Source organism: Diaphorina citri, unplaced genomic scaffold, assembly GCF_000475195.1.
Source record: "Diaphorina citri unplaced genomic scaffold, Diaci psyllid genome assembly version 1.1 scaffold1502, whole genome shotgun sequence".
NCBI lineage: Eukaryota > Metazoa > Arthropoda > Insecta > Hemiptera > Psyllidae > Diaphorina > Diaphorina citri.
Genome location: NW_007378928.1, coordinates 52,217 through 76,794, shown reverse-complemented (window position 1 = coordinate 76,794; position 24,578 = coordinate 52,217). Strand labels below are relative to the sequence as shown.

Below are 24,578 nucleotides of genomic sequence, written 5' to 3'. Positions count from 1 at the left end.
TCGCGGGTTTGATTTCCGCTCGGGGCGAACTTAATTCTACAAACATAAGGTTCGTTCGTGATCACTGATCAAGGAACGGCTGCTTTTCTCCTATCCTGTCCTCTCTCTTCGAATTGTTGCACTTCCCTCTATCAAATTTAATTCCTTTTAAATAGAAACACGGTCTTTTTTGTTTTTCTTCTTCTTTTGCTAATTTGTAACATGATGGGTACTCGTAGTACGTATATATAGGTAGGGGTTATCCACTCGAATTCCATAGTAGAAATTTCACTAGTTTTTCCGTAAGATTTAGCACAAACCTTACACATTTACTAGATTTATTTATACACGTAGATACAAGAATACATCACAAGTCACAAGGGAAAAAGTGAAATGAAATCTGTGTACATCTACATACAAAGATGTATGACTGACCATTTTATTACTTCCTCTATCTCAAATCTCGACATTTTTCAACCCTGATTTTTTCCAAGTTCCATAATCGAATGCAAAGTCGTGTGATGTTCACATCAGATTTTTTTTTTCCTTTTTAGAAACTTGTAATGTTATTTTTTCCCCTTCATTCTTCATAATGGTTATTCATGTTTGGTATCCGCCTCAAGTTCTCTAACCGCGTCTCAGTTTTATTACTTTTGTCAAGTCTGTTTCTTATTAAATCTTTATTACGGGATCAGGGTCAAATTTTCAAACAAAATATCTCGAGAACGGTTTGTCGCAAAGCGAAAAAGCTATCAGATTTTAAATATACCTACTTTCCTTGTATTTTCCAAAGGACATAGTTAAAACAATTTGTTAAAAATCGGTCAGCTCAAATTTTATTGAGCTCGAAATTGAATTGTTCTGAAGAATAAAATAAAAAATCTTACCTAAGACAATGAGACATAAGTAGAAAACAACATGGGACTTGACCTCCAACGACTCGTCAATTGGAAACAATACATCCATTTAGGCATTTATAGTATTCAAATCTCGACATTTTTCAACCCTGATTTTTTCCAAGTTCCATAATCGAATGCAAAGTCGTGTGATGTTCACATCAGATTTTTTTTTCCTTTTTAGAAACTTGTAATGTTATTTTTTCCCCTTCATTCTTCATATAATGGTTATTCATGTTTGGTATCCGCCTCAAGTTCTCTACCGCGTCTCAGTTTTATTACTTTTGTCAGGTCTGTTTCTTATTAAATCTTTATGCTTCATTCTCACAAGGGAAGGAAAAATCGGGGTGTGAACAGCACACAACTTTTGTTCATCACATTCTGTTACCATTATTTTAAGAAAAAGAATAAACCTAATACAAGTTTGGTATCCGCCTCAAGTTCTCTACCGCGTCTCAGGCGGATACCAAACATGAATAAAGATATCCTATCCTATACCTAATTCCTAATAAGATCGTATACCTAATAAAAGGAAACAAATTCTACAAAGTTGGATTTGTAAAGAGTCTTCCCCTGACTCAATAATTTAAGGTCACTGCAGGGATACAACCCTCAGATCTCTCAATTATAAATCCAATACCTTAGAATAAAAGTTATTTATTTTTGATACAATTTACCAACAAGGCCATTTGCAGAAAAAACTAGGTATGAGTTTAAGGAAGTTGTTTCTTTTCAAGAAACGCATGATATCTAAAGGAGTTTAAGGAAATTGTTTTTTTTTTTCAAGAAACGCATGAGGACGTCAATGGAAGAAGGGTCATCTTTCAGTAGAATATAAGGCGGATTTCACATCTAGACTGCAACTTGTAGTATACGGCAGTTTTCATATTGATGGCTACATAAGAGGAAGCTTATACTTTAAGATTCTGTTAATAAAGGGGTTTCCTTAGGTTAGCCACTCATTGTCAGGTAGACCTGACAGGCGGACCTGATCAGGTGTACCTGTCAGGTACCCCTAGCCCTAGCAGAAAGTACCAATATAAGTACTCTCATATAGCAGAAAATACCAATATACTCGTAAATGGGAAAATAAAAATAGGTAGGTGCATTTTTTCGACACTGATCTTTTTATTATTTTCATTTTATTTTTTGTAAGGGGAAAAAAACTTTGTGCCAATCTTGCATCACTCTCCAAATTTCCAAAATTTAAGGTTGTTGAGCGAAAATTCGTGAAAAAAATTTCGCCATGAAAAATTATGAAGATTTATCTGCTGATATTGTCTTTTAAAGTTATGGCTGTGGAAAATGACGATTGTGAAGAAACAGTCAAGCTAATGGCTCGTGAAGAGAGAAATCTCGATGGGGTTTTAGTGATAACGAGTGATAAGATTTGTGAAATATGGACGTCGTGTTTGATGGTGATAGGAGTGAGGATTGGGGGAGTGCGGACAGAGAGGTGAAGAGAGTGAGGAGTGAAAGTGGGGAGGGGGGAGTGCCGAGTCATTCGTAGAACAGGCAAAGACCATTGGCTCGAAAAGAGAAAAGTTATCGCGATAAAAACCTACACAATGTACACCTTAAGAGACCCACAGACCCCACAGTTTAAATTAAACCCAAAGTAAAATTTAAACCCTATTAAAAGAGACCCACAATCTATTCACTCCCCACTTTTTCCTTATGTTATTAGTTATTACTATTACCACCTCGTGATATTGACTTTGAAACCAAATAAAAATTTAATTTTGCAGGTAAAAAGAACCACAAAAACCGGCATTTTTTTTACAATCCATTTAAAGTGCCGACTTACATAGAGGTTATACTCGTAGGTAATCAAATTTATTTAAGTTCCCTTCCTCCTCTTTCCCCTCCAACAAAAACTTTAACTATAACGATAAAATTGGAATTGACAGGGAGTTACATGGACAGAGGGACAGGGAGAGAAGGAGAAGGAGAGAGAGATACAGAGAGAGAGAGAGAGAGAGAGAGAGGGGGGATAGAGAAAGGGGAGAGGAAGAGAGAGAAAGGGGAAACACTTTATTTAAGTTCCCTTCCTCCTCTTTCCCCTCCAACAAAAACTTTAACTATAACGATAAAATTGGAATTGACAGGGAGTTACATGGAGAGAGGGACAGGGAGAGAGGGAGAAGGAGAGAGAGATACAGAGAGAGAGGGGGGATAGAGAAAGGGGAGAAGAAGAGAGAGGAAGAGAGAGAAAGGGGAAACAGAGAGATGAAATTTATATAATACCTTTTCAAAGGTATTTTAAACTATTGAGAGAGAACTGTGTGGAAATATCTGTTTTAGATACAGGGTGAGAAAATTTTTGGGAGAAAATATAAAAAAAATTGATAGAAGGAACTGTACCTGCCAAGGTCTTATCGTTCCGAAATCGAAGAGAGAAAGAAGGCAGGATAAAAAAAAAAAAATGACAGAAGGAACTGTACCTGCCAAGGTCTTACCGTTCCGAAATCAAAGAGAGAAAGAAGGCAGGGTAAAAGAAAGTCAGCCGTTTCGAGAACAAACCTTATATGTTTAGAGGAAAAATCCGCGCCTGGCGGGAATCGAAGCCGCGACCTGGCGCTTACAGGGCGACTCGTCTCAAAAACGGTCATCAAAACCAAGTTATAACTATGCTGGCTTTTATTATTCTTTATGGAACGTGTGGGCACACACTATTCTGCCGGCCCATACTATCAAAATTCAACTGTAATAGTCTGAAAAAGTAAATTATGGATCACTGAAGATGGCTGTATGTAAATTCCCCCGAAAATGAAATCGACTACCTGACTTAAATCCAGGTTCTACCATCGGGGGAATTTACATATACCTTTTTTTTCGTAATCGGGGGAATTTACATTCACCCCTGAAGATAAGCAAAGGGTAGGTCAATTCAACACAGTCATGTTGTCTGCATAGCCTTTTATTTATACACGTAGATACAAGAATACATCACAAGTCACAAGGGAAAAAGTGAAATGAAATCTGTGTACATCTACATACAAAGATGTATAACTGACCATTTTATTACTTCCTCTATTTACTTTTAGGAAGCTTATACTTTAAGATTCTGTTAATAAAGGGGTTTCCTTAGGTTAGCCACTCATTGTCAGGTAGACCTGACAGGCGGATCTGAGCAGGTGTACCTGTCAGGTACCCCTAGCCTTAGCAGAAAGTACCAATATACTCGTAAGTGGGGAAATAAAAGTAGGTGCATTTTTTCGACACTGATCTTTTTATTATTATAGAATAGAATATACCCTGTTTAGACTACTAGCATAAGACTGAAAAGTCCCTTTACTCTCAATGTCTAGTACTTCTCTTTGGCTCAAAAAACCAGTTTCTCCACTTATTTAGAGATCCAACTGGAAATCCTGTGCTTGTGATAGTCAGCTATAGGTACTTATGTACCTTGAAGGCTTTTATAAATAAATATGTTTAAACTGTGAGATTTTACCAGATTTAGGGCCAAAGTATGTATGTGTGTAATTACATCCTACCTAAAGTCAATCAATAACCCCCCTAAAAAAACTTTTACAAGCACAAAACGAACATCCATATCATACACTAACAACTAAAGTAACGCCTTATTATAATAATTATCCTACCCTTATTCAGTGGCGTAGCGTGTATATTAAAATATGTCGTATATTAATTGCTTGACTTGCTCACTGATGATAAATAATGGACTGTCATTGCAGCATAATGACATCTTGGAGAGCTATTACAGCATCGTTCGCAATCTATGTTAGAATAGAATATACCCTGTTTAGACTACTAGCATAAGACTGAAAAGTCCCTTTACTCTCAATGTCTAGTACTTCTCTTTGGCTCAAAGTTTCTCCAATTATTTAGAGATCCAACTGGAAATCCTGTGCTTGTGATAATCAGCTATATAGGTACTTATGTACCTTGAAGGCTTTTATAAATAAATACCTATGTTTAAACTGTGAGATTTTACCAGATTTAAGGCCAAAGTATGTAAGTATGTAATTAAATCCTACCTAAAGTCAATCAATAACCCCCCTAAAAAAATCTTTTACAAGCACAAAACGAACATCCAAATCATACACTAAAAACTAAAGTAACGCCTTATTATAATACCCTTATTCTTCCTCTTCCTCCTCCTCCTCAAATCATATATTGAACTTATATCACACCCACCCCCATTGTGCACCTCCTCGTCTGTGAATTTAATAGCTTGTTAACTTACTCACTTGATCCGTACATTAGGGAATACGGATGTAGGTATTACAAGGTATAAGTATAAGATGCACAGGAATTTGGGAGATCATGACTTTTTGCCAACGTTTCTTTTTGAAAGTTTTTTTTTTTTTTTTTTTTTTTTTTTTACTCTTCCTCCGTTTGGGGGAGGAGAGGAGGTTTAATATTTCCTTTGTAGAACACAAGAGACCTGTTGCTTGCCTTTTGAAGATGTTTGCTTAGAAGTGGGTTAAGAGGGAAAATAAATAAAATAAAAATCTGTTCGATTAGATTTTACATAGGAATCATCCTCAACAGACACAAGTACCCCGTCTTCCGATTCAAATCAACTCCTGCCATTTAGGAGGGGGAGATGGGAAAGGCATTTGCTGCGCTTGGCGGTATTTTGACCGCTTTTGGACAGATTTCGACCGTTTTTTGGCGGTTTTTAGCTATAGCGACAAAACGGTTAGACATATTGTAAAAGTTATGGTAAAGAACACTCAAATAAGCATCATTCAATAGGATAAGGAAAGTCGTGTGATGTTCACACCAGATTTTTTTTTTATTGTCTCATATTGACGTTCTTATTAAATTTTAGTAGTTCTGCATAGACTTTTAATCTCATTGGCCATAGATCAATAAGATCATAATTTTATTAACTACCTTTCATCTAAAATAAAAGGTTTATTTTATTTATTTTGTTACCTACTTTTAGATATTTACTTTTATTTTATACGTTTTGTTTTCAACTTCATTCGCTTTATTACAAGAGTATTAGTGACGGATAAAGTCTTTCAGTTATTGGCAGCAACCTCTCGTCTCATTGGATAAAAGCTTCCTGATAAGCTAATAATGCAGGATGCAGTTAGAAAGTTGGAACCAGAGCTAGCCAATCAAATGTCTCCATTCGACAGCGCATTTTGTAAGATATACTTTTGCACTTTAGTCATTTAATTTGTAATGTGAAAAAAAACTTTTTATTTATTTTTATTATGGGATGTCTGATTCTTTTCCTTGAGAGAGAAAAAAACTCCACTTATCTTTTATTTTAAAGTTTTTTTCTTCTTTTTTTGTTCTTTAACTTTTGTGGCTTTTCATATACAAATGGAAATTGGAAAGAAACTAAGATTTTTTTTTTCTTTCAAAAGATTATTTTTATAGAGAACCTATTCCACATATTTATGATTATGACTCCTTTTCACTTTCTATTACATTCTGTTGACAGGGACCTTTAGAATATAATGACAAGGTAGTGGGATCGGGGTCAAATTTTCAAACAAAATATCTCTAGAACGGTTTGTCGCAAAGCGAAAAAGCTATCAGATCACATATTTATGATTATGACTCCTTTTTACTTTCTATTACATTCTGTTGACAGGGACCTTTAGAATGTAATGACAAGGAGACGGGATCAGGGTCAAATTTTCAAACAAAATATCTCGAGAACGGTTTGTCGCAAAGCGAAAAAGCTATCAGATTTTAAATATACCTACATTCCTTGTATTTTCTAAGGACATAGTTGAAACATTTGCTAAAAATCGGTCAGATTTCTAGAGGGACGAGGAGGGTTCAGCTCAAAGTTTATTGAGCTCGAGATTGAATTGTTCTGAAGAATAAAATAAAAAATCCTACTTAAGACAATGAGACAAAAGTAGAAAACAACACGGGACTTGACCACGCTCGAGATTGAATTGTTCTGAAGAATAAAATAAAAAATCCTACTTAAGACAATGAGACAAAAGTAGAAAACAACACGGGACTTGACCCCCAACGACTCGTAAATTGGAAACAGTACATCCATTTAGGCATTTATAGTACCTATTCAAATCTCGACATTTTTCAACCCTGATTTTTTCCAAGTTCCATAATCGAATGCAAAGTCGTGTGATGTTCACACCAGATTTTTTTTCCTTTTTAGAAACTTGTAATGTTATTTTTTCCCCTTCATTTTTCATAATGGTTATTCATGTTTGGTATCCGCCTCAAGTTCTCTACCGCGTCTCAGTTTTATTACTTTTGTCAAGTCTGTTTCTTATTAAATCTTTATTCTTCATTCTCACAAGGGAAGGAAAAATCGGGGTGTGAACAGCACACAACTTTTGTTCATCACATTCTGTTACCATTATTGAAAAAGAATATACCTAATAAAAATTTGGTATCCGCCTCAAGTTCTCTACCGCGTCTCAGGCGGATACCAAACATGAATAAAGATATAAATATACCTAATAAAAGGAAACAAAGTCTACAAAGTTGGACTTATAAAGAGTCTTCCCCTGACTCAATAATTTAAGGTCACTGCAGGGATACAAACCTCAGATCTCTTAATTATAAATCCAATACCTTAGAATAAAAGTTATTTATTTTTGATACAATTTACCAACAAGGCCATTTGCAGAAAAAACTAGGTATGAGTTTAAGGAAGTTGTTTCTTTACAAGAAACGCATGAGGACGTCAATGGAAGAAGGATCATCTTTCAGTAAAATATTAGTAGTTCTGCATAGACTTTTAATCTCATTGGCCATAGATCAATAAGATCATAATTTTATTATCTACCTTTCATCTAAAATAAAAGATTTATTTTATTTATTTTGTTACCTACTTTTAGATATTTACTTTTATTTTATAGGTACGTTTTGTTTTCAACTTCATTCGCTTTATTACAAGAGTATTAGTGACGGATAAAGTCTTTCAGTTATTGGCAGCAACCTCTCGTCTCATTGGATAAAAGCTTCCTGATAAGCTAATAATGCAGGATGCAGTTAGAAAGTTGGAACCAGAGCTAGCCAATCAAATGTCTCCATTCGACAGCGCATTTTGTAAGATATACTTTTGCACTTTAGTCATTTAATTTGTAATGTGAAAAAAAAAAACTTTTTATTTATTTTTATTATGGGATGTCTGATTCTTTTCCTTGAGAGAAAAACTCCACTTATCTTTTATTTTAAAGTTTTTTTTCTTTTTTTTTTGTTCTTTAACTTTTGTGGCTTTTCATATACAAATGGAAATTGGAAAGAAACTAAGATTTTTTTTTCTTTCAAAAGATTATTTTTATAGAGAACCTATTCCACATATTTATGATTATGACTCCTTTTTACTTTCTATTACATTCTGTTGACAGGGACCTTTAGAATGTAATGACAAGGTAGTGGGATCAGGGTCAAATTTTCAAACAAAATATCTCGAGAACGGTTTGTCGCAAAGCGAAAAAGCTATCAAATTTTAAATATACCTACATTCCTTGTATTTTCTAAGGACATAGTTGAAACAATTTGCTAAAAATCGGTCAGATTTCTAGAGGGACGAGGAGGGTTCAGCTCAAAGTTTATTGAGCTCGAGATTGAATTGTTCTGAAGAATAAACTAAAAAATCTTAGACAATGAGACATAAGTAGAAAACAACACGGGACTTGACCCCCAACGACTCGTCAATTGGAAACAATACATCCATTTAGGCATTTATAGTAGGTATTCAAATCTCGACATTTTTCAACCCTGATTTTTTCCAAGTTCCATAATCGAATGCAAAGTCGTGTGATGTTCACATCAGATTTTTTTTTCCTTTTTAGAAACTTGTAATGTTATTTTTTCCCCTTCATTCTTCATATAATGGTTATTCATGTTTGGTATCCGCCTCAAGTTCTCTACCGCGTCTCAGTTTTATTACTTTTGTCAGGTCTGTTTCTTATTAAATCTTTATGCCTCAAGTTCTCTACCGCGTCTCAGTTTTATTACTTTTGTCAAGTCTGTTTCTTATTAAATCTTTATTCTTCATTCTCACAAGGGAAGGAAAAATCGGGGTGTGAACAGCACACAACTTTTGTTCATCACATTCTGTTACCATTATTTTAAGAAAAAGAATAAACCTAATAAAAGTTTGGTATCCCCCTCAAGTTCTCTACCGCGTCTCAGGCGGATACCAAACATGAATAAAGATATCCTCTACCTAATTCCTAATAAGATCGTATACCTAATAAAAGGAAACAAATTCTACAATGTTGGATTTGTAAAGAGTCTTCCCCTGACTCAATAATTTAAGGTCACTGATGCAGGGATACAACCCTCAGATCTCTCAATTATAAATCCAATACCTTAGAGCTTAGAATAAGAGTTATTTATTTTTGATACAATTTACCAACAAGGCCATTTGCAGAAAAAAAAACTATCTAAAGGAGTTTAAGGAAATTGTTTCTTTACAAGAAACGCATGAGGACGTCAATCGAAGAAGGGTCATGTTTCAGTAGGTAGAATAAGAGTGTTTTATTGTAAATTAACATATTTAAACTTTACGACTATAAAACCTGCAAAGATAATAAATTCCATGTCAGAGGCGGCATTGAAATATTTACTGCCCTGTTGAAATTTGTCTTGGATAAAAAAAGAAGGAAGTAATCCAAGCTTTTAAACAGATCTCTCAATTATAAATCCAATACCTTAGAATAAAAGTTATTTATTTTTGATACAATTTACCAACAAGGCCATTTGCAGAAAAAAACTAGGTATGAGTTTAAGGAAGTTGTTTCTTTTCAAGAAACACATGAGGACGTCAATCGAAGAAGGGTCATCTTTCAGTAGAATAAGAGTGCTTTATTGTAAATTAACATATTCAAACTTTACGACTATAAAATTATTAAAATATGTCGTATATTAATTGCTTGACTTGCTCACTGATGATAAATAATGGACTGTCATTGCAGCATAATGACATCTTGGAGAACTATTACAGCATCGTTCGCAATCTATGTTAGAATAGAATACACCCTGTTTAGACTACTAGCATAAGACTGAAAAGTCCCTTTACTCTCAAAGTCTAGTACTTCTCTTTGGCTCAAAAAACCAGTTTCTCCAATTATTTAGAGATCCAACTGGAAATCCTGTGCTTGTGATAGTCAGCTATAGGTACTTATGTACCTTGAAGGCTTTTATAAATAAATACCTATGTTTAAACTGTGAGATTTTACCAGATTTAGGGCCAAAGTATGTATCTAAGTATGTAATTACATCCTACCTAAAGTCAATCAATAGCCGCCCTAAAAAAATCTTTTACAAGCACAAAATATCCATATCATACACTAACAACTAAAGTAACGCCTTATTTTAATAATTATCCTACCCTTATTCAGTGGCGTAGCGTGTATGTATGGCGTGTATGGCGGCCATACAACTCAAAAGTTCACTCTGATGCCCACAAATATTAATGGCATGTACTGTGATCGGACTTGGTAGACCTGTGCATGAGCCCTACAACGCCCTACACTTGAATTTAGACTACGCTACGCCACTACCCTTATTCTTCCTCCTCAAATCATTGAACTTATATCACACATCACACCCACCCCCATTGTGCACCTCCTCGTCTGAGAATTTAATAGCTTGTTAACTTACTCACTTGATCCGTACATTAGGGAATACGGATGTAGGTATTACAAGGTGTAAGTATAAGATGCACAGGAATTTGGGAGATCATGACTTTTTGCCAACGTTTCTTTGCGTACCTATCTTTGCGTACCTGCGTACGCATCTTTGCGTACGCAAACCTATCTTTGCGTACCTATCTACTTATACGAAGGAACGGTTAGTTGAACGAAGTTACAAGTTTTGACTCAAAGTTTTGCATGCCTTTATTTCTACAAAATTATGAGTTCAACTATTACTGGTGAAAGTTAAAGAAATCTTGGGATTAAATTTTGGTACACCCTGTAGTTATAATAATGATCTTTGACCCGAATAAGGAAAGGGCATACGGGATACCTACCTATAAGAAAATTTGACTTTTTATTGCATAGAGGGAGGGAGAGAGGGAGAGAGAGAGAGAGAGAGAGAGGGAGGGGGGAGGAGGGAGAGGGGCGAGAGGAGAGAGGGGAAATGAAGGGGAAGACTACCTGAAAGAAGTTCCGAAAAGAAAAATTCCGCCTGTTCCAGATACTATCTGTACCAGGTCCGTCTCTCCGATCGTCTTGCCTGGAGCGCATACTGGCACATTTTTTCTTTTCGTGTTACCTGTCATCAATATCTCCTCGTGCCGAATGTTATTTATTTAGAGAGAGAGCTTCTGTCTCGGGTCGGTATTCCATGGTTGCTGACTCCTCCCCTAAATTAGATTTTGGTGATGTGAAAGCATATCGACAATTAGTACTCACAAATACATGGATGGTGACTGCATTCCTTGAGAGTGATGATCTCGGTATTGAAATCCCTTTTGATGACAGTGCTAGGACTGTTTCATCTTGTGGTAGAAGGCTCGCGGTTGATTGTTGTGTGAGGTGGTGCGACATTGGCTGAGACTTGAAGACGATGCAGAGCATCATAGGGAGCTGTGTTGGAGGTTTCACACACGATTCAGCGACCTCCAGTCGATTAACTCATGGCCGTTATCATGCTGGGAGATAATGTCAACAGTTTTTCATATCCTCCTTTTAGATTTCCAAACTCTTTTGGTATTAAAACATCCTTTAATAATTATTCAACTTATTGGGCGATGAATTATTTTCTGCTTAGTTGACTCAATCTGATCGACGCACGTCTGCGCGGCACCATTTGTGAATATAGGTCTTTGGAATTTATAACTCGGTGAGGCTAACATTACATATGAGCGACTGTCATGCGTGTGTGATGAAGCTAGTTATAGTGTTCAATCGAGTGTGGTCGATACTGAGACACAGTAGTTTCCTTATAGATTCTTAAAGGGTAGATTTCATAAGAGTTCCACACATATGCAAACCGACCGTGTCATATGTCGACTTGAACCGTAAATGACAACATGATTTATCTCGTCATCTACGGTTCGGTCGACTATGGACACAACCTTGACAGTTCTTGTGCGACCCAGCACCCTAAATGGAAAGTAACTGTGTCTCTTATCACCCATCTGATGAGACACATATACGTACAGGATGGACACACTACGATACAGACCACATCTGCGTCTAATGTGAGGGTTGTTCATTCTATGAAATAAGAAAAGGCGTTGAACACTTCATGGTGGATTTCACCCAACGACTTAATTGACATGATGAGCATTTAACTAATGGGAGAATTTTCGACATCCCAAAAGGGATATTTAATAATTCTAGAAAAGGAGTTTTTTTAATGATCCCAAAGCAGTTTTTTAGTAAACCTAAAAGGAGTGAGGTTTTTTTTAAAAACTCTTGTTTGGATCTTAAAAAACTCCTTTTTTTATCAATTGAAAATTCTCCATTAGTTAAATCTCTCGTTACAGTGCGATTGGTGAAATCCACTCATTAGTCATTTTTCATGCTCTCTTCATCTTCAAGACTAGACAAAGACTCTCACCTCGTCAACATTACAATCGAAGCCCTGCAAGCTTTCTATGTTGAGATTGAAGTCATCCAGAACACTTGAGTTAAGTGAGCTCAGTACCTGACCCATGACTGTGGCAGGCGGTGACGGACTAGGGGAGTTGTGGTACGAAGGCGATATACTCTGAAACAGCAAAATGTAGAGTTTACTAGGTCAGCGATTTCCAACTACCGACCCGCGGGTCAGAAGCTTTTTGAGTGTGCCCCTTCGGGCTTCGTGTTTGCTGTTTTACTAACGGGTGAACTCCGAAAATGTGGAGCATCCCCCCCTCAATAAATTCCTGGATACGGACCTGTGCTCCTGTGTATGTGGCCCGCGAAGTACACCTGCCAATGTAGCATGTGGCCCGCATACACATGGAAGTTGGAATTCCCTGAACTAGGTTGTCGAGAGTCCGGATAACAAGTACCAGTATTTTGAGACTGATTTTATTGAAAACTTGTGGTTCTCTAGTTACAAGTGAGCTGAGCCAAAGAGCACACGAAGAAAATGATGTATGCCCGATCTTATCACAAAGTTTTTTGATAATCCAGAGTTACGAAAATACTGGCCTGTGTAAATCAAATGGGTGAAGTCAAAGAAAAACCTTGACACTGTGTAACTCTCCGTGTAGGATGATGCTTTTTAGACGCATCGGTTGCTATAAAAGAGTTCTTCTAATGGTAACAGAACTGAATCACAAAAGCGCATTATTTCGTGTTAGCGCTCTTGTTATGGCTTACCTGTTGTTTGACCACTGGTTCTGGCTTACCTGTTGTTTGACCGCGGGATGGTCATGGCTTACCTGTTGTTTAACCACTGGTTCTGGCTTACCTGTTGCTTAACCACTGGGTTCTGGCTTACCTGTTGTTTGACCGCGGGATGGTCATGGCTTACCTGTTGTTTAACCACTGGGTTATCGCTTATCTGTTGTTTGACCGCTGGTTCTGGCTTACCTGTTGTTTGACCGCGGGATGGTTATGGCAGTTGCACGAGTTGACCAAATGGTGTGGACAGGGGTAGGGGGGTGGGGCCCCGTACGGAGGGGGCGGGGAGGGGTAAGGGAGGAAGTTATCGCTACTCAGTTTCATGGTGGTCTCTAGGGAGCCGGCTAGTTGTTCGGCGCCCAGGTAGGGGTTCGAATAGGGGGGTAGCCAGGCGGGGGACTCCTGGGCGGGAATAGGGGAGAGACGCCCACAGGAGGAAGCGTTGGATGAGGCACGCTGTCGGTAGTCCGGACTGAAAATCAGACCCACAGGAGGAAGCGTTGGATGAGGCACGCTGTCGGTAGTCCGGACTGAAAATCAGAATGGTACAGGGTGTTATGAAAATGAGTGCGTATTGTAAAATGGGAATAATTTCACGATTTGCCTCCTCAATATTGGTTACATTAGGCATTTTATGAAATACCTAGGGATTTTATGAAATGTCGGACTATATAGAACACCGGTAACACATATAATTTCACATTCAGGTGTTAAGTAAGTATTACGCGTATAATAAAGCTAGTAATGCAAGGGATAAGCAGGAGGTTCCAGGCTCCGTTATGGACACTCTGGTGCGAGAGTCCATGGTTGCCGTTGTGGACGCGCCCTTAGAAAACAAGAGCCAAGACGAAATTCGATGAGAATGTTGAGATATTTGTAAATCCATTTTTTGTTCACGTCGTAGCACTAGCGTGTCAACCGGAATATTCAGAAATCTCTTGACTTACTAAACTCAGTTTTGTTCTAAATTCCATGTACGTTTATGTTGCAAATGTCGAGTTCTAAATTCTAAATCAAATCTACAAAATCTTGTATTTTTTCTTCAAATGTTTCGTCGTGCAAATCTGATTTCGTCACATCAAAATGCACGCTACCTATTTTGCATGCTACCTACCCCCTCAACTCCCGTTTTACTGTAGATAAAGTATAGAAAGTTTAGAAAGTTAAGGGGGTAAACTTAAAAGATTTTAGTTTATTCCAAAGAATCACTGATCATCGCTGTCTCTGTAGTAAAGCAACATTCTGTGTGGTTAATATCTGAACAGGTGACGGTCTGAGACATCACGTAAGGCTGTCATTTTCGAAGGACAACTGAGGAGCTGACCTAATTAGAGCGAAAAAGACGCGGTAGTCCTTTTTGAACCTCAATAGATAAACAGGTCTATAGCTTATTCTATCGATTAGGGAAAAGTCGAAAAATATTTGGGTGGATCAGGGGTAGATTCGTATAAGCTCAACCCATCTTTTGGGGCTGAGCCTTTTTTGTGTACAGAGTTAAGCTAATTCTGCAAATGCAGAAAGTACGAGCACGAAAAATCGACGAAGTCATCCAGAGAAGAGAGGAAAAAGAAAATACAATAGAGAAAGCGAAGAAGCTAAGATCACGAGAGAAGAAAATATTCGTATTTCTATCCCCAATATTCAATTTTCCATCATCACAGGTTGAGGAGAATTTCTTTCTTGTTTTATTGTAATGCAATTTCCTGCCAAGAAAAGAAAATGTGTTTCGCGTTTACATCACAGGTTGAGGAGAATTTCTTTCTTGTTTTATTGTAATGCAATTTCCTGCCAAGAAAAGAAAATGTGTTTCGCGTTTACCAGGTTGAGGAGAATTTCTTTCTTGTTTTATTGTAATGCAATTTCCTGCCAAGAAAAGAAAATGTGTTTCGCGTTTACCCCCCTACCTACCTCTCTTCTTTATTTTCAGTTTATCCCACGTTTTACATAAGTCGAGGAAAAGCGCTTTTTTTTTCATAAATCATAATCCCATATTAATAGCTATATGTAGTTCTTTGGTAATAAATTTATAATAATATGTGGTTCAATAGAGCATGTTGGTTCAAACCTACAGTAGTATCGGCACCTTAACAATCAGTTTATTCACGAAAAAATTATCGTTTTCGAAATGATCAACTTGGGTTTGGGGTAATTTTGAGACACCTGCAATTTTGAGACCATTAAAACTGGTGTCTCGAAATTGCACTCGTTTCAACTTTACCCCAACCCAACCGACTTATGATTATAAACTTTTGCAGTCTACCTATCGATAATAAGGAAAATCACATCTTTTTTCCTTCAGAGAACTTACCTGAGCTGAAAATGTATAGGTGAATCCTCAGGGAAGAGATCCAAACTTTCCGAAACACTAGATGATGGACTAGGAGTTATTCCATTCCGCAGAGCTTCAACCTATAATAACACAAAAGTAATAAAATGGAAATTTCAAAAATTAAAATGTGCTTTAAATGTTGTAATGTTACAAAATTTAAATGTCCTTTAAATGTTCCCGTGTTATGCAAAATTTAAATATCCTTTCAATGAAAGTCGGACAAAAAGTTGAGGAGTTATGGTGAAACTAAGCTCCAGAAACCTCATGCCTCATTTGCTATCCAAGGTCAGTCACTAACTATCAGGTACACCTGATCAGGTCCAGTCCTGTCTACCTGATAGTGTGTATGCTCACCAGCTATCAGGTAGACCTGACAGGTATTATGAGGTGTATTTACCTGATAGTGATTGGCTGGCCTAAATATATTCTCCAATTGTGGTCCGGGCCACAATTCGTGCATATAATAAAATGGAAATTTTAAAAATTAAATTGTGCTTTAAATGTTGTAATGTTACAAAATTTAAATGTCCTTTAAATGTTCCCGTGTTAGACAAAATTTAAATATCCTTTGAATGAAAGTCGGACAAAAAGTTGAGTTATGGTGAAACTAAGCTCCAAGAAACCTCATGCCTCATTTGCTATCCAAGGTCAGTCACACACTATCAGGTACACCTGATCAGGTCCAGTCCTGTCTACCTGATAGTGTGTATGCTCACCAGGTATCAGGTAGACCTGACAGGTATGATTAGGTGTATTTACCTGATAGTGATTGGCTGGCCTAAATTTATTCTCCAATTGTGGTCCGGGCCACAATTCGTGCATAAATTGTCCGACGTCTACTTACCTTCTTCTTGACGCGGCCTCGACGCTTTTCAAACTTGGACGTCTCCATGGACGTTGCTCGACGTCTTGCTGACTTGCCGGCCTTAGCGTCCGGGTTGAGCATCCACCAGGAAGATTTACCGGTACCCTCGTTCTGGACCCGCATGAATTTACTGTGCAGGGATAGGTTGTGACGGATTGAGTTCTGAAACACACAAGAGTGGAGATGTTAACATTAATCTCAGTGATAACAAAAACGTATAGGAATTTAGGAAACACATTTATTTATTTAAGTATGTAATATAAAAATTTCACTAGAATTTTTTCCCCTTCAGTAGAGGCCCTAGGATGCATGCAGCGTTTCTCTCTGGATGGCCAAACCAATTTTTTGAGCAAGAAAATGTTTGGAACAGGTTTCTCCCGTGATGTTAAAATAGGAAGAACAAACAAATAGTTTGTGCCAATATCAGTGGACAATTGGGCATACACATCAAAGAATCGCTGGTAGCAGTTAAGTGCGTGGTTAAGATTAAAACCTCTTTCACCACATCCATCGCAGACTGAAGGTAAGTTGTCCGGTTCTCTACCATATCTGAAGTTAATGGAAGATCATATGTGGCGAATCTGCTTTTATTTCGGAATTACAGCAAAAGAAATACAGTCTTTATTCAAGCTAATTCTTCAATTAAGGACAAACTAAGCTGGTTTTTTTTTTAAGCAATAAAAAATTATGAATTTTTCTCTCTAAAGTTTCAGGAGACAATTCAGGAAAACGCATCTTTGGGATCGAAAAAGTTAAGAAGCCAATGAAAAGAGAATAATTTTTCTAGCTGCTTGTGTTCAAAGGACTTTTTATGCATGGGAACTTAAACGAAGTTAATGAGAAAGCATTGGAACTGGCCCAAAATTTAACATGTTCCCACTTCCCAATCACACATGTTACAAATATGTATGCGAAATGAGTAACATTTTCCTACACTAAAATGTTACAAATACTCGTACCTATGTATACGAAGCTGAACTTAAGACAATACCACGATGAGACGTCAAGTAGGTAGAGATACCATCTCTGTGACGAAACGAAAGACTGTGGTAGGGTTTCCAAGTTTCTAGTTAAATTTAAATGAAACCCAATCGAGTGTGAAACAGCTCCCGATGGGGCTAAAAATACAGAGGCAGAAGAATACAGGCACTTGAAAAATAACCCAGCTCAACAACTGTATTTCTTTCCGCAATTTCTTAAACATTTCTCTGCGATTCAATAAAAACAGTTTATTTTTATTTATTTATTTTCTCTGAAATTCTTAAAATAAAGAAAGAAATCCTGATAGCCAAAAATATGCATAAAATAAAATCGGTGACATTCCGGGTTTTCCTGCTGAAAAGAAATACAGAGGCAGAAGAATATAGGCACTTGAAAAATAACCCAGCTCAACAACTATATTTCTTTCCGCAATTTCTTAAACATTTCTCTGCGATTCAATAAAAACAGTTTATTTTTATTTATTTTCTCTGAAATTCTTAAAACAAAGAGAGAAATCCTGATAGCCAAAAATATTCATAAAATAAAATCGGTGACATTCCGGGTTTTCCTGCTGAAAAGTTTACAAAAAGGTCGTTTAGCTGGTATTTTTTCTTCAACGCCGATAACGTCTTTATGTTAATATTAATAGTCTTAGACGTTGTATTTATGTATATTTTGAATGAAAGTCGGACAAAAAGTTGAGTTATGGTGAAACTAAGCTCCAAGAAACCTCATGCCTCATTTGCTATCCAAGGTCAGTCAGTCACTATCAGGTACACCTGATCAGGTCCGCCAGTCCTGTCTACCTGATAGTGTGTATGCTCACCAGGTATCAGGTAGACCTGACAGGTATGATCAGGTGTATTTACCTGATAGTGATTGGCTGGCCTAAATTTAATCTCCAATAGTGGTCCGGGCCACAATTCGTGCATGTGACATGGCTTGTCAAACGCTTTGGAGGAATCGAGATACGGATTGACAATTTGACACTGATGGGGGTAACAACAGAAATAAATGAAATATCAATATCGGAATAAAGATATTATAAACAATATCAGCAGTTGGAGATAGCTCAAAGTATTCTAAAAGAGAAAATGGAGAATCAAATTGAAAAGAGAAGGACAAGAAAGAGAAAATTTGGAGCTTTGAACCTAGTTTTTATTACATTTTCTAACCTAAACATAGAACACATCACTAATAGTTAACCTAAACATAGAACACATGACTAATAGTTAACCTAAACATAGAACACATGACTAATAGTTAACCTAAACATAGAACACATCACTAATAATAGTTAACCTAAACATAGAACACATCACTAATGGTTAACCTAAACATAGAACACATGACTAATAGTTAACCTAAACATAGAACACATCACTAATAGTTAACAGAGAAAATGGAGAATCAAATTGAAAAGAGAAGGACAAGAAAGAGAAAATTTGGAGCTTTGAACCTAGTTTTTATTACATTTTCTAACTAAACATAGAAATAGAACACATCACTAATAGTTAACGTTATAGAATAGAACACATCACTAATATGAATAGTAACTCTTCTAAACATAGAATAGTTTCTTTATTTTCAGTTTATCCCACGTTTTACATAAGTCGAGGAAAAGCGCTTTTTTTACATAAATCATAATCCCATATTAATAGCTATAGTTCTTTGGTAATAAATTTATAATAATATGTGGTTCAGTAGAAAATAGTTAACCTAAACATAGAACACATCACTAATATGAATAGTAACTAAGCTGATACTAGGTATAATGAACAAAAGAAATATTAACAAATCAGTTGTCACAAGACAAAACTATTCCAAGTTTCAGCAAAATAATTGAATCTTTTCAAAAAGCAGACATTAAAACAGAGGCTGGAAGGCTTTTTTTTGTCTTCAACTTTTGCAGAAAACAATCTTTATTTTCAGTTTATCCCACGTTTTACATAAGTCGAGGAAAAGCGCTTTTTTTACATAAATCATAATCCCATATTAATAGCTATATGTATAGTTCTTTGGTAATAAATTTATAATAATATGTGGTTCAATAGAGCATGTTGGTTCAAATCTACAGTAGTATCGGCACCTTAACAATCAGTTTATTCACGAAAAAATTATCGTTTTCGAAATGATCAACTTGGGTTGGGGTAATTTTGAGACACCTGCAATTTTGAGACCATTAAAACTGGTAAATGATCAACTTGGGTTTGGAGTAATTTTGAGACACCTGCAATTTTGAGACCATTAAAACTGGTGTCTCGAAATTGCACTCGTTTCAAATTTACCCCAACCCAACCCCGACTTATGATTATAAACTTTTGCAGTCTACCTATCGATATAAGGAAAATCACATCTTTTTTCCTTCAGAGAACTTACCTGAGCTGAAAATGTATAGGTGAATCCTCAGGGAAGAGATCCAAACTTTCCGAAACACTAGATGATGGACTAGGAGTTATTCCATTCCGCAGAGCTTCAACCTATAATAACACAAAAGTAATAAAATGGAAATTTCAAAAATTAAAATGTGCTTTAAATGTTGTAATGTTACAAAATTTAAATGTCCTTTAAATGTTCCCGTGTTAGACAAAATTTAAATATCCTTTGAATGAAAGTCGGACAAAAAGTTGAGTTATAAAGGCAGCCGTTCCGAGAACGAACCTTATCTGTTTGTTAATCTATTTAGGAAAATCGAACCTCGGCCCGGTCGGAAAGGGAACCTTCCAAGCTGATTAGGCCAGAAACTTCATTTTGTATGCCAACAGCCTAAAAAAAGTGTCTTAGGTGTAAACTTCAAATATTCAGATAAATAAATTTAAAGAAAAGAAAACAAACTTTAAAGAATTATTAATACGGGGCCTGAGTGGTAAGGAAAAATGCCGAAGAAAAGAGGAGGCAGGCAGATAAGATGCTAAAATTAGAAAACAATGACGAGGCACACAAAGCTCTGAAGACACATATCATCCTATGAACAATAGACTCAACCAGACAGCCATCAACTCTGGTGAGATGTGAACATTAACCTCTAACATCAGGCCTAACACAATATCAGGTCGCTTTTCCTCACTTGTGACAGGACGTGATGACGAAATATTTTCGTACACATAAAGCGAACTCCAAGGTTTAGGCCGGCTATTTACTATCATAGACCTGACAGGTACGCCTATCAGGTCTAAGTCTCTCAGTCGACCTGTAAGGTCTACCTGATAGTGACTGGCTGACCTAAGGTGTATAGGAGCAAACAGCCCTAAAAGTTCGGTTAAGCTTATACTAATCTAACCTAAAATAACGAGGCCCTTAGCCTTAACCTACTATTGGTTCCAATTATTAGGTGGTGATTGACGTTGAACCAATCCTCAACTTTTGAAATCCCCATGTCAAGCGTTGGATGAGGCACGCTGTCGGTAGTCCGGACTGAAAATCAGAATGGTACAGGGTGTTATGAAAATGAGTGCGTATTGTAAAATAGGAATAGTTTCACGATTTGCCTCCTCAATATTGGTTACATTAGGCATTTTATGAAATACCTAGGGATTTTATGAAATGTCGGAATATATAGAACACCGGTGACACATATAATCTCACATTCAGGTTTTAAGTATGTAGGTACGCGTATAATAAAGCTAGTATAATAAAGCTAATGCAAGGGATAAGCAGGAGGTTCCAGGCTCCGTTATGGACACTCTGGTGCGAGGGTCCATGGTCGCCGTTGTGGACGCGCCCTTAGAAAACAAGAGCCAAGACGAAATTCGATGAGAATGTTGAGATATTTGTAAATCTATTTTTTGTTCACGTCGTAGCACTAGCGTGTCAACCGGAATATTCAGAAATCTCTTGACTTACTAAACTCAGTTTTGCTCTAAATTCCATGTACGTTTATGTTGCAAATGTCGAGTTCTACATTCTAAATCAAATCTACAAAATCTTGTATTTATTCTTCAAATGTTTCGTCGTGCAAATCTGATTTGTCACATCAAAATGCACGCTACCTATTTTGCATGCTACCTGCCCCCTCAACTCCCGTTTTACTGTAGATAAAGTATAGAAAGTTTAGGGGGTAAACTTAAAAGATTTTATTTTATTATTATTTTTATTTTCTTTTAATCCCAAAGAATCACTGATCATCACTGTCTCTGTAGTAAAGCAACATCCTGTGTGGTTGGTATCTGGACAGGTGACGGTCTGGGACATTACGTAAGGCTGTCATTCTTGAAGGACAACTGAGGAGCTGACCTAATTAGAGCGAAAAAGACGCGGTAGTCCTTTTTGAACCTCAATAGATAAACAGGTTCTTGAAGGACAACTGAGGAGCTGACCTAATTAGAGCGAAAAAGACGCGGTAGTCCTTTTTGAACCTCAATAGATAAACAGGTCTATACCTATCTCATTCTATCGATTAGGGAAAAGTTGAAAAATATTTAGGTGGATCAGGGGTAGATTCGTATAAGCTCAACCCATCTTTTGGGGCTGAGCCTCTTTTGTGTACAGAGTTAAGCTAATTCTGATTTAGACTGTCGAATTAGGACATGTAGTCCCATTATCTCAACAGTTTAATATTGCACCACTTTATTTATTTAAATCATAAAGTACAAAAGAAGGATCAAATGGAGAAAAAAATCTTACCGTAACCATTGCTTACCTCTTGAATTTACTGAGAACTTAGGTTCCCTAGAACCCTAGTCATATAAAATAAGGTAAGCAAATAGGTAGGTATCTATTTTGAGTGTTTATGCACTTTATGCGAATCAAATAAAATAAAATTCTTACCTTAAGCATTGCTTACCTCATTTTATTTAAATGATCAGGGTTCTGAATAAGGTAAGCCTAAGCAATTACATAATTATCTATTTTGGGTGTCTACTATGAATCGAATGGACTAGAAGGGGGAGAATACCCGAAAGAAGTTTCTCGAAAAGAAAAATTCTGTTCCAGAATCATATCTCTCTCTCTCTCTCTCTCTCTTCCCTGACTTTCTACATAACTGTACATTTTTTCTTTCTCTAACCTATTCATCAATATTTCCTCCGTGCAAATTTATTTATTTAGAGAGAGAGAGAGCTCTCTGCCTCTCTCTCTCTCTCTTCCAACGGTGCCTCCCCCCCCCCCTTTAGAGTTTTATGATGATAGAGTGGGAGATGGAAAGCAAGACAATAATTTACTCACAAAACTTGGATGTGACCTGCATTCTTATGAAATCTTACCTTAACCGTTAATGAACCCAGGACTGTCCGCTGGTGGAGAAGGCTGCGGTGGGCTCTGTAGTGGTGCATGGCTGAGATGTAGACGATGACGTCATCATAGGGGAGGCTGTGGAGGAGGGGAAGTTGAAATCCAGACCCCCCTCCATCGATAACTCATGCCGTATCACCTGAGGAGAAAATGAACATTTCATTCTGTTGCTAAATTGTATAAAAAATAATAATAATTCATTATTATCGTTTATTTTATTCTTATTTGTAAATGAAGTCGGACTGCATTTGGCGGCACCATTTGGTGACATAAGGTCTTTGAAAAATATCTTCGGTGAGCAATTTTATTCTTATTTGTAAATGAAGTCGGACTGCATTTGGCGGCACCATTTGGTGACATAAGGTCTTTGAAAAATATCTTCGGTGAGCTACATACATAAGTACTTTGCTTTGTGATGAAGATTTAAAATTTCAACGTTGTGTTGCGTTATTTGTAACGAAGTGTCTACTATTTTAAGGGGTTGATTTCTAAAGGGGTTTCCACACATTGCCAACCGACCGTTCATCGATGTCGACTGAACCGTCCAAATCGCCTCGACAACATGGATTTATCTCGTCGATCTACGGTCGGTCGACTATGGACACACCTTTAAAGTTCTTGTGCTGACCCAGCACCTAAATGGAAAGTACTGTGTCTCTTATTACCCATCTGATGAGACACATATACTACAGGATGGGCATAACATACATAAGTACTTTGCTTTGTGATGAAGATTTAGAATTTCAACGTTGTGTTGCGTTATTTGTAACGAAGTGTCTACTATTTTAAAGGGTTGATTTCTAAAGGGGTTTCCACACATTGCCAACCGACCGTTCATCGATGTCGACTGAACCGTCCAAATTGCCTCGACAACATGGATTTATCTCGTCATCTACGGTCGGTCGACTATGGACACACCTTGAAAGTTCTTGTGCTGACCCAGCCCCTAAATGGAAAGTACTGTGTCTCTTATCACCCATCTGATGAGACACATATACTACAGGATGGACACACTACGATACAGACCACATGCGTCTAATGTAGGTGTTTCATTGCTATGAAATAGAAAAGGCGTTGAAACACTCATGGTGGATTTCACCAACGACTTAATGAGAGATTTAACTAATGGGAGAATTTTCAATCATCCCAAAAGGATATTTTAATAATCTAAAAAGGAGTTTTTAATGATCCAAAAGAGTTTTTAGTAATCCTAAAAGGAGGAGTTTTTAAAAAAATCTTGTTTGGATCATTAAAAACTCCTTTTTTATCATTGAAAATTCTCCCATTAGTTAAATCTCTCGTTAAGTCGTTGGTGAAATCCACTATTAGTCATTTTTCATGCTCTCTTCATCTTCAAGACTAGACAAAGACTGGACCAAATTTTTTTTTTTTTTTTTTTTTTTTTTTTTCGTAATAAAATAAACCAAAAATTCAGAAACCCGACTAAAAAAAAAATAAAATGTCCTCATTTTATCCTGATTTTCTCAAAAGCCCACTCAGCTCAACAGCCCGTAAAATTTTCCTCAGAAATACTGAAATACATGTCGATCAACCACCTACAACAACGAACCCCTACGCATATATCATATCGAGACATTATTATTTGTTTATAATGTGTCAGGATAAACGAGGAAAAATCCGTGAAACCCAGGTCCCGAATTCGAGATCCAGGACTTTTTTGAAGGGGTTTGATAGAGGGAACTATAACAAGGGAGGTCTTATATTACTGAAATCGAAGAGAGAAGAAGGACAAGAGAGGAGAAAGGCAGCCGTTCCGAGAACGAACCTTATCTGTTTGTTAATCCGTTTAGGAAAATCGAACCTCGACCCGGTCGGAAAGGGAACCTTCCAAGCTGATTAGGCCAGAAACTTTATTTTGTATGCCAACAGCCTAAAAAAGTGTCTTAGGTGTAAACTAACTTCAAATATTCAGATAAATAAACTTAAAGAAAAGAAAACAAACTTTAAATACACATCCAAGAGCTCCCAGAACTGCTGACATCAATAATATGCCGATCTATTGTTTAATTTGC

At 36.8% G+C, this 24,578-nt stretch overlaps 1 protein-coding gene across 1 annotated transcript; it reads right to left on the bottom strand.

Moving 5' to 3' along the window:
- Positions 1-12,334: 12,334 nt before the first annotated feature.
- Positions 12,335-22,701, bottom strand: LOC103516184 (forkhead box protein O-like). The gene is made up of 5 exons (XM_017446948.2): positions 22,518-22,701; positions 16,315-16,497; positions 15,450-15,550; positions 13,331-13,613; positions 12,335-12,518 (listed from the first exon to the last, which is right to left on the bottom strand). The coding sequence occupies exons 1-5, from the start codon at positions 22,584-22,586 to the stop codon at positions 12,351-12,353; spliced, it is 804 nt and encodes a 267-aa protein (XP_017302437.2). The 5' UTR covers positions 22,587-22,701; the 3' UTR covers positions 12,335-12,350.
- Positions 22,702-24,578: the final 1,877 nt, after the last annotated feature.